The 12,091-nt window shown below is 36.5% G+C and overlaps 1 protein-coding gene across 1 annotated transcript in view; it reads right to left on the reverse strand.

Annotated features, from left to right (window-relative positions):
* Nucleotides 1-2,831: 2,831 nt before the first annotated feature.
* LOC136037418 (cell division cycle protein 23 homolog) overlaps nt 2,832-12,091 on the reverse strand; it is an 89,900-nt gene continuing 80,640 nt past the window's right edge. Inside the window, exons 10-11 of the mRNA XM_065720185.1 lie at nt 5,245-5,316; nt 2,832-3,011 (exon numbers count right to left, since the gene is read on the reverse strand). Coding sequence (XP_065576257.1) covers nt 2,976-3,011; nt 5,245-5,316 — 108 coding nt within the window. The 3' untranslated portion in view covers nt 2,832-2,975. The remainder of the gene's footprint in view (nt 3,012-5,244; nt 5,317-12,091) is intronic.

The raw sequence follows: 12,091 nt of genomic DNA on the forward strand, positions 1-12,091 counted from the left end.
CATTTACACTAACTTATAGTAGGGATCCAAGTACTTCTAAAGTCAAATAACAGCGTGAAACAAACACCAAATCTCCTGTCAAATACTGGCCACTGGCAAAATGGCAGTAAGTGCCAGCAGTAGTGACAGCTTGCACGTGACCGTTAGCCAGACACATTAAAACATCACATTTACAAATTGTGAACTGACAAGTTTGGGTTGCTAGCAGTCACAAATGCCGCTATTGGAATATTTGCAAATAAGTTACCAAACAACTACTGTCTTTAGCCATTACTTTATGAAATAGCTTTTTAATCAAAATACCTAAAAAAAAATATACTTTCAGGGGTGACTTGATGATTGCCACCCAGGCAGCAGGGGCTCCGAATCTTGTAGACCCGTTTAAAATTTTGGAACATATAATACCTCATAAAACCTCATACCTTTCAAAGATACCTAGAACCTACTTAAAAATACCTAAAAAAAAATGTACTCTCAGGGGTGACGTGGTGCATGACACGCCGGCAGTAAAGATACCAAATCTGGTGAGTCCCTAATTTTGGTTTTTCGTCAAAAATCTTCAAAGGTGTAAAAATCTTCTAAGATCTAAGGAGTAAGGTGTTTAACAGGAGCGCCAATTCACACGAACACAAGGGAGAGGGGCATTTTTTTTCCGATTTTTCTTTCAGTGAATAGGGTATTTTTATAAATCTATGGGGTAGAGGAGAAAAATAGGGGGAGGGGACAATTGACACCCGCATCAACGGGATCCGTTTGTGTTTTATCCATGTCTGTGGAGTAGGATTAAGAATGCTACCTTCGAATGCTAGTGTCAGTTCTGGGTCTCAATTCTGAAGCTTTTCAGGACTTAAAATCTTGGAAACTATAAATCTGTTCAATACACGAAACTAGGGGCCTGTTTTGCTGTTTAAATTACATTCGCTTGTGATTCCGAAATACATTAACCATTGATTTACTTGTGATTTCGAATTCCAGATGTATACTTCCGTACTTTCTTTTTATTTAGACATACAAAGGTATTGCGGTCTAGAAAATATTCCGAATCCTTCACTTTTTTGAATCTTAGGTTGCAAAACAAGAGTTCTACTTTTCAACAGCTTTTCAATACAATCACTCTTAAGAACAACAGGAATTTACAATGAAAAATGTGACGAGAAGAATAAACCATTTTTTTGCTGCTTAGAAAAAAAAGAAAAGTCTTCCAAGTAATAGCGTTTTGCAGCTAATAATACTTTACAGAATAACTGTTTTCAGTGATTAGTATTTTGCCACTACCAAAATCAGAGCAATTTTGACTGACAAAGTCTCGAAGTGGTGTATCCTAAACATTATATACTGAAGTTTGAAAAGTTACTGTAATCCGAGTTTTTTATTCTCATAAATTGCCAAGTATACTAAGTTGTGCTCTCGATTCAGAAACCTTAATTTCGAAGGACTTCTAGTTCTATGGCAGTAAAACTACGCTCAATTTGACTATACAGCCATGATCTTGTCATTTCATTTATTTTTATACATTAATTTTAATTAACTAGTACCCATTGAACCCTGGTTGATCCATCCATTTTTCGTGTTTAACAGAAAAGTTTTTATCATAGACACAAGTTAACACTACATTTTTGCTTAAAGTGGATGGACTTGAATTTACTAAAATGTAATTCAATTTTTCCTTTTCCTCTAACACTTTATAGAAACACTTGTTCCAGATAGTAAAATTCTATTTTGCATACCAGGAGCATTTACGCATATGGTGGAGAACTACATTCCACTTCCTTATATTTCATGATTTTTATGATTTCCCTTTTTTAATTCCCTTTATGGTGTTTTGACGGTTTAAGCTTCTTTGTTTTTCCATAATATCCATAAAGTATGGACAACATATAAAAGTTGAAAACTGGCGCTAGTGCCGAGAAAGACACTAACGTCATCTAGCGTTTGGTGTCTCTTGGCATTTTTTCATACCTAGAAATTGTGTTTTGTTTCAAAAACTGAGATCAGACACTTAATACCACATTCATTTACCAATTACACTAATCCTGCCTTATTGTTACACTGAAAAATGCCTAGAAACACCACATAACATTAGAATTTTTTGCTGACATTAGTGACAATTCGTACTCACAGTTCGTAAATTACCCATACTCTTTGATAAAGTAACAGATGTACTTCTTAAACATAGTTCCCCTGTTATTTTTGATTTTGTTAGACCTCCCCAGTAACGCCCTACGTATTGACCTTGTTATGAGTGATATGAAATAACAAACATTGATTTTTCAAATCAACGGAACAAGTCCGTTGATTCGAGAATTTAAATGGAATAGTTGTGGGCATCAAGCCATGGCTAATTGTAGAAAAAGCCAAGACAGATAGTCCAATTGAGTAAGAGTCAATTCTGGCATTAACCCCACCTTATTCAGATTGTATAAAAATGATGTTAGTTCATTTGTTAATATATATGGCTATCTATTATCCGTCCATGCGTCATTCCTAGGGCAGTAGATCTAAGGTAGAGAGTCATAGAGCTAAGATATTCGTAGAACCTATAGTTCCCAAGTGTTTGGTTAAATGGCACGGGTAAACGGTGGGAGTAAGTGTGCCTCTCTTATTGGACCAATATTTGTTTGTTATTTCTGAGAAGTACTGAGAAGATATTCTTGTCGAAGCGCATGGAAATCACCTACCTAAGTTGAGGACAAGGGGGACAGCTCCTCACTCCCCACTGGAAGACTAACAATATAAATGAACTACAAATTTTATATTATAAAATGTAACGCTTTTCTGGTAAAGAAGGCTAAGGTTGAAACAAGTCAAACGTAGACCGTGTTGACATTAGATAGGAGAAGTATTTTAGTTATATTTTCCAAATTCAGATCACTTTTGATAAAGGCGACATAGATATTAACTACAACTATGGAATTGTTTTTTTTTTCTCACTTAAAAAATAAAAAGATAATATAAAGAAATAGTTCACTTCGACTTCAATCACTTGTTGTAATCTCAAGACTTTCGTCCATCTAAAAATAGACAAATAAATCTAAATCAATATAAATCTAAATCAAATCAACCTAATCCGTTCAAATCAAATCCATAAGTCTAAATCAATATAAATCTAAAATAAAACAAGAGAATAAATTAAAATCAATAATAAAAAAAATACTTGACCATTATGACCCGGATCAAACTTCAATAGAATAATACCAGACACGACCAGCTTGTCGTTCCAGTCAATAATACGATGTCAGATACGACTAGATTTGAAAACTCTGCACTACATTTCTGCTTATATACTGAAGCCAACACAGGCTCCAGTTCAGATTCGGATTCACCTCAATCTGAACAGTCTTGTTCAGATTGCAACCTGATATTCGGTAGAATTTGATTTCGGTTATGAACCAAGCATGGAAGCCGTTCGCCCCCCCCCCCCAGATTAGGTGTCACGGGTCCAAAACACCCAGAAACCAAGGCTATGTTCCATCTGGCCTTTTCTAACAAGTTCAATGCCATGTCAACCTTGAACTGAAAAAATGCCAAGGAGTTTCCCGATGATTATGTAGAGGAAGCAGAAGCAGTTTACTGCAGCAATGCAGAAGTCAATGAGAGAAGTGACGTTCTGGTCTTTAAAAGGCGTAAGTGGTGTTATCCCTACTCCTGTTTGATGCATTTTCTGTTGTTTTCAATTTTGAACTGATTATTGTTTTAATTTTTCTTCGTGTTAATGTCGTTTATTTATTCCTAATGACTTGTGTTCGTTTTATGCTTGAATTAAAATTTAACTTTATATCTACTCGTTTTAGCTTTAACGTAGCTCTTTCTTTTTTGAAAAACTTCTTTTTTAGTTAATCCAAAAGAAAGTTTCTTTTGGATTAACTTTTAAAAACGGAAGAGGTTGCACTGTGCTATTAAATTTCGGCTTTGTCTTGGTTGCCTTTATTTCTTTGTTTTGTAGATTATAAATTAAAGCTCTTGAAAAGGATTAGGTTTTTCATTCTTAGATGGAACTTTTTAGATTCAAAAGAAGAATTGCAAAGGCACAGGTGTCTTCGGCAATTTGAAAATTTTCGGAAGAAAAAGAAGATTAATCTGCGAACTAAAATTAGAATATTCAAAGCAACAGTCGAAAATCATCATTAGTTTTGTAGGTCATAATCTTTTTTAATTGGTTCAAAAGTAAGAATTCTATTGATGTAAGAATAAAGTCGAAACCCTAACAAAATAATATAATTGGTTTCTTTTTGTAAAATGCTTTCTTTTATATTAGTCAATTAACTAACAAATTGATGCGTTAATCTTGAATGATTCTAATAAAAAAATATGATTGTATCAGCTATTCAATGATATACACATTTCTTTTCAATTTCTATTTAGTAAGAAGATGTTATGATTATATTCGTACGTAATTTTAATCATTCAATCATTGTTTTTTCACCCAGTTTACTTCATATTAACAACACTGTTTGTCTTTTACTACACCAATCTGGAGAGTTTTAGTTTCTAGAGCTCCATGCTGATGATATTTCTGCTTATTTTTTGCTGATTCTTAACACGCTCCTTATTTTCATACTTGGCACCCAGTAAGTGTTAAAAGTGTTAACACTGCATTACTGTATGATGTTTTTTTTTATATCTAAAAATTGATTTCTCGGGTTTTCCTATTTTTAAGACGCGTATGGTAGTGTAAGTTTTCACTTAACCAATTCAAAGAATTAGGTTCCATTTTTACCGTTCTTAATACTTTAAAGAATCAATAAAGTATTTTTTCAAAATTTCTACGAAAATTTCTAACAGAATAGAAATTTCTACAAAAATTTCAAAAAGCAGAATTCTCTATTTGGCTTCTACAAACCTCAAAAACGGACAGCTTAATAAAGTAAAGAGTCATAACATGAATTTAAAACATAAAGAAAAAACTTACCCTAATAGAATCGGAAAGTTTAACCCTTTCTTGTGTTATTTCCTTGAGGATCGACTTAGCTGACTACAAAAGTTTCGATAAGCATAAGCCCCAAAAACGGACAGCTTAATAAAGTAAAAAGTCAAAAAATGAATTTAAAACATAAAGAAAAACTTGCCCTAATAGAATCGGAAAGTTTAGCCCTTTCATGTGTTATTTCCTTGAGGATCGCCTTAGCTGACTACAAAAATTTCAAAAACCAGGATTCTCTATTTGGCTTCTACAAGTCTCAAAAACGGACAGCATAATAAAGTAAAAAGTCATAAAATGAATTTAAAACATAAAGAAAAACTTACCCTAATAGAATCGGAAAGTTTAGCTCTTTCTTGTGTTATTTCCTTGAGGATGGCCTTAGCCGACTCACGACACTGAAAAAAAAATCATACAAAAAAAGAATGAAAAATAATGTATCAACTGTCTATCAAATGGAATGGGATTTTTCACATTAGCTAATTTCTCAAAGGAGACAAATTTCGCGCAGATAGCTGGATTTCTTGCCACCCAAGAAAAAAGAATGTTTCACACGGACGAATATGCAGTTCGCTTCTGTTACGGCTCAGAGTTACAAAATCATTTCTCTAGGCACCAACGTAGGGCTTGAAATAAACGAAACAACTTCTAATAAAATCCATGCAGCTGTATCAGCTGCATGTAAAATCAGACAGTATCAGCTGTCTGATACTAACAACTGAGTTAGCTCATGCTCGACATCATTGCATTCAAAGCTTCATTTTTAGCAAATTTCCACGAGTTCCTTTCTCATGCTTTAAACTAGAATGAAAATGGACCCTTAAAAATAAAATCTTATTCTTGAAATTGGTATAGTGGAGATTTATAAAACTGTATATCTCTTAAGAAATTGGGAAAACTTAAAAACTTAATTTAACTGAAAAGGCCTCGTTCTTTCCTTTCTCTAGTACCTTTCAATTCTTTCGAATTTCTTTTAATCTCGATTTCCTTTTCAGGTGATTTCCAAAGTTTCTTTCTTGTAACCATTCTCCTTTCTCTTTTCTCTTGACCTTTCTCCGTTCTCAGAACCTTTCTCCTTTCTCATGACATTTCTCCTTTTTCATGTCTTTTCTCCTTTCACATGACCTTTGTCCTTTCTCATGACCTTTCTCCTTTCCCGTGACATTTCTCCTTTCTCGTGATCTTTCTCCTTTCTCAATATCTTTTTCCGTCCTCCTGACCTTTCTCCTTTCTCATGACCTTTCTCCTTTTTCATGACCATTCTTCTTTGTCATGGCAGGAAATGACAATCCGGCAAGTAGATGAATTTCATACCCGTCGGGTTTGCTGCTTGGCAAAATCTTTAGGTAGATTTAGGTATATCACTTATATTCCCTCTGTCTCGGTCGTCATTTCATGACGTCAGCCGACACAGAAACATGACGTCACCTGATCCACAGACAGACAGACAGACAACTTATTTTTATATATATAGATAGATATATATAAATAAGTTGTCTGTGGATGTGTGGGTCTGTCTGTCGGGTAACGTCATGTTTGTGTGTTGACTGACGTCATGTTCTCGACTGACAAAATTACAGACCGGGACATCGGGGCACAAATGACGACCGGGACACCGGCACATCTATATCTATAAAAATAAGTTGTCTGTGTGTGTGTGTGTCTGTCGAGTGACGTCATGTTTTCGACTGACGAAATTACAGACCGGGACATCGGGACACAAATGACGACCGGGACACCGGCACATCTATATATATAAAAATAAGTTGTCTGTCTGTGTGTCTGTCAGGTGACGTCATGTTTCTGTGTCGACTGACGTCATGAAGTTAGTTGTCGTCATTTTTGCTATGACGGTGACGTCATTAAAGATATTTAAGACATATATGTTCACGTAGAAATCTATTAATGTTTAAGTTTAAAATGACTGATGAACTTACAATGGAAAAAGCCGATGAAGATGCTCAAAGAGTCTATGCCAAAAAACTTGCTGCTGATAGAGAAAGTCAGAAAAGAAAGCGTGCCGAGGAATCAAAAGAACAGCAAGGAAACAGGCTTGAGGCTGATAGAGAAAGAAAGAACAGAAAGCGTGCCGAGGAATCACAAGAACAGCAAGAAATCAGGCTTGCTGCTGATAGAGAAAGTAAGAAAAGAAAGCGTGCCGAGGAATCACAAGAACAGCAAGAAATCAGGCTTGCTGCTGATAGAGAAAGTAAGAAAAGAAAGCGTGCCGAGGAATCAGAGCAACCTGAAAGTTATCGCCTGGCATTCAGGTACAGCCCAGTCGATGATTATAGCTTGAGTAGATGTGTTCAAATCGGGACAATGTCTAAAATTTGTCCCTATTGCAAGGCCTTGAAATTCAATGGTGAAACAATGGGAATGTGTTGCGCCTCAGGAAAAGTTAAACTTCCTCTATTGGCTGCACCACCAGAGCCATTGAAGACTTTCCTTACTGGAACTACGTCAGAATCTAAGCGTTTTTTGTCACAAATCAGAAAATACAACTCATGTTTCCAAATGACGTCGTTTGGAGCCCAAATCGAAAATCCAGATCAATTTATGTCTACTTTCAAAGTAAAAGGGCAAATTTATCATAGAGCAGGGTCCCTTCTACCATTCTCAGGCGAGAATCATAAATTTTTACAATTGTACTTCATCAGTGATAGAAATTCTGAATTGAATGCACGTTGCGAAATTTCTCCCAACGTTGAAAGGACAATCGTTTCCCAATTGCAACATCTTTTCCACGAAAATAATAATTTAGTGCGTCTGTTCAAAACAGCCATCGATTTGATGCCTACTGATACGCATAAAATTGTTATTTCCGCTGACAAAACGCCTCCTGGCCAACATGTGCGTAGATACAATGCTCCAACTATCGACGAAGTGGCAATCGTTATGGTCGGTGATCAGTTTTTACCTCGAGATATTATTCTTCATAAGCGAAACGCTCAGTTGTTAAGAATTGCTGAAACTCATCGATGCTACGATGCCCTACAATATCCTATCATTTTTTGGGACGGAGCCGACGGCTATCACTTTAATATTAAATTGATGAATCCAGCCACTAACAAAGAAATGAATAAGAAATGCAGTGCAATGCATCAGTATTCCTATAGACTAATGATTCGGCAGGATGAAGAAAATTATATTTTAAAATGCCGTGAATTGTTTCACCAATTTGTCGTTGATATGTATGCTAAAATTGAATCAGAACGTTTGCTATATATCCGCCTGAATCAGACCAAGCTCCGCTCTGAACACTACATTCATTTGCGAGATGCAGTTATAAATGACGGTAATACCACAAACGTTGGAAGATTAACAATTTTACCTTCATCATATGCTGGCAGTCCCCGTCATATGCATGAATATGCTCAAGATGCTATTGCGTATGTTCGTCTCTATGGTCGTCCAGATTTATTTATTACATTTACATGTAATCAATCTTGGGACGAGATACTGCAGCTTTTACTTCAAGGACAATCGGCGGTTCATAGGCATGACATTACAGCCCGTGTCTTCCGGCAAAAGTTGAAATCACTGATAAACTACATAGTAAAACTTGAAGTGTTTGGGTCAGTGCGATGCTGGATGTACTCAGTGGAACGGCAAAAACGAGGTTTGCCACACGCACATATACTAATCTGGCTACATAAAAAATTACTTCGAACGAAATTGATGATGTGATTTCCGCTGAAATCTATATATATAAAAATAAGTTGTCTGTCTGTGTGTCTGTCTGTGGATCAGGTGACGTCATGTTCCTGTGTTGACTGACGTCATGAAATTAGTTGTCGTCATTTTTGCTTTGACGGTGACGTCATTCAAGATATTTAAGACATATGTTCACGTAGAAATCTATTAATGTTTAAGTTTACAATGACTGATGAACTTACCATGGCAAAAGCCGATGAAGATGCTCAAAGAGTCTATGCCAAAAAACTTGCTGCTGATAGAGAAAGTCAGAAAAGAAAGCGTGCCGAGGAATCAAAAGAACAGCAAGGAAACAGGCTTGAGGCTGATAGAGAAAGAAAGAACAGAAAGCGTGCCGAGGAATCAAAAGAACAGCAAGGAAACAGGCTTGAGGCTGATAGAGAAAGAAAGAACAGAAAGCGTGCCGAGGAATCAAAAGAACAGCAAGGAAACAGGCTTGAGGCTGATAGAGAAAAAAAGAACAGAAAGCGTGCCGAGGAACTACCAGAGCAACGCGGAAGCAGACTTGCTGCTAAAAGAGAAAGTGAAAAAAGAAGGCGTGCCGAGGAATTACAAGAACAGCAAGAAATCAGGCTTGCTGCTGATAGAGAAAGTAAGAAAAGAAAACGTGCCGAGGAATCACAAGAACAGCGAGAAATCAGGCTTCCTGCTGATAGAGAAAGTAAGAAAAGAAAGCGTGCCGAGGAATCAGAGCAACCTGAAAGTTATTGCCTGGCATTCAGGTACAACCCAGTCGATGATTATAGCTTGAGTAGATGTGTTCAAATCGGGACAATGTCTAAAATTTGTCCCTATTGCAAGGCCTTGAAATTCAATGGTGAAACAATGGGAATGTGTTGCGCCTCAGGAAAAGTTAAACTTCCTCTATTGGCTGCACCACCAGAGCCATTGAAGACGAATGAATGCTTGCCTGAAAAATTCTAAGCTGACAATTGGAAACGGAAAGCTCCCAGTAGACTCTTTCAGGGTTTCCACCACACGTGCTACAACTAAAAATAGGCGTACCAATAATACTTTTAAGAAATATAAACCCACCAAAGCTTTGCAATGGCACTCGACTTGCCGTAAAAAATACAATGGAAAACCTAATAGAGGCCACAATCTTGACAGGGCCTTTTGAGGGTGAGGCTGTTCTTATTCCTCGCATTCCCATGATTCCAACGGATCTTCTTTTTCAATTTAAAAGATTGCAATTCCCAATTCGATTAGCATTTGCAATCACCATTAACAAAGCTCAAGGTCAATCATTAGAAAAATGTGGTATAGATCTTAATACTGATTGTTTTTCCCATGGACAATTGTACGTTGCATGTTCGAGGGTCGGTAAACCTGACAATCTATTTATATGCAGCGACAATTGGACAGCGAAGAATGTTGTATATTCGCAAGTTTTACGCAGTTAATTTGTATTGTATCTATCTATCTATCTATCTATATAAAAACGAGTTGTGTGTATGCATGTTTGTTTGTTTGTAAAAAGAGCGTTTGCATATGACGTCATTATTAGTACATACGGCTTTGTATATGCACAGACAATGGGAAAGCCAAGAATGTTGTATATTCGCAATTTTTACGTAGTTTAACTCCTGCAGACGAAATGAATGCTTGCCTGAAAAATTCTAATTTATGGGCACACGTAAAAATATTAAAATTAACTACAAATATGCGTGTCCTATTGCAAAACGATGACTCTGGTCAAACATTTTCAGATCAATTGCTGGCAATTGGAAACGGAAAGCTCCCAGTAGTGGGAAAGCCAAGAATGTTGTATATTCGCAATTTTTACGTAGTTTGAAACACATATATAAATCTATCTATATTCACAGGTGGGACACAGGGACACAACTACAATGGCGCGTAACTAATATGGCGCGTAACGACTTACGCGCGCGGGGGGGCTTGGGGTGGCGCTTCGCGCCACCCCAACAGCTAGTAGGGAATATAAATGACGACCGGGACAATCAAAGAGAAAGCGACCGGGACACAAGGAATGTTCGATTAGCAATCACCATCAACAAAGCACCGGGACACAAATGACGACTGGGACACAGGGAGTATAAATGAAGACCAGGACATAAGTAAAAAAAACTAAAAAAACTAAAAAAGAAAAAAGATAAAAAAGGAAAAAAATGAAAAATAAAGGAGAAAAACAAAACTAAAAAAAATATATATAAAAATAAGTTGTCTGTGTGTGTGTGTGTCTGTCGAGTGACGTCATGTTTATGTGTCGACTGACGTCATATTTTCGACTGACGAAATTACAGACCGGGACATCGGGACACAAATGACGACCGGGACACCGGCACATAGGGAATATAAATGACGACCGGGACACTCAAAGAGAAAGCGACCGGGACACAAGGAATGTTCGATTAGCAATCACCATCAACGAAGCACCGGGACACAAATGACGACCGGGACATAAGTAAAAAAAAAACTAAAAAATCTAAAAAAAGGTAAAACTACAAAAAAACTAAAAAGAAAAAAAAACTAAAAACTAATAAAAAAAACTAAAAAGCTAAAAAACTAAAAAAAACTAAAAAAGAAAAAAAGGAAAAAAAGGAAAAAAAAGAAACATAAAGGAGAAAAACAAAACTAAAAAAAAACTATAAAGAAAAAAGAAAAAAACTAAAAAACTAAAAAAAAGTAAAAACCAAAAAAAAAACTAAAAAAAAGGGGAAAAATACAAAAATTTATTTCATCATATACCATTTCAAAAACGAATGTATATACAGACCGGAACACCGGGATACAAATGATGACCGGGACACAGGGAATATAAATGACGACCGGGACACAGGGACATAACTACAACGGGGACGCCGGGGGGCACAGGGGGATATATAAATGACGACGGGGACACAGGGAATGTTCGATTAGCAATCACCATCAACAAAGCTCAAGGGCAATCATTAGAATCATGAGGTATAACTAAAAAAATAAAAAAGGTATAAAACTAAAAACTAAAAAAAAGACCAATTCAAAAACGAATGTATATACAGACCGGGACACCGGGACACAAATGACGACCGGGACACCGGGACACAAGGAATATAAATGACGCCCGGGACACTCAAAGAGAAATCACAGACTGGGACACCGGGAAACAAATGACGACCGGGACACAGGGAATATAAATTACGACCGGGACACAGGGACACAACAGGGACGCCGGGGGGCACAGGGGGATATATAAATGACGACGGCGACACAGGGAATGGTCAATTAGCAATCACCATCAACAAAGCTCAAGGGCAATCATTAGAATCATGAGGTATAGATCTGAATACGGATTGTTTTCCCATGGACCATTATATGTTGCATGTTCAAGGGTCGGTAAACCTGACAATCTATTTATATGCACAGACAATGGGACAGCGAAGAATGTTGTATATTCGCAAGTTTTACGTAGTTAAAAACATATATATATATATATATATATATATATATATATAT

Source organism: Artemia franciscana, chromosome 16 (assembly GCF_032884065.1).
Source record: "Artemia franciscana chromosome 16, ASM3288406v1, whole genome shotgun sequence".
NCBI classification, from domain to species: Eukaryota; Metazoa; Arthropoda; class Branchiopoda; order Anostraca; family Artemiidae; genus Artemia; species Artemia franciscana.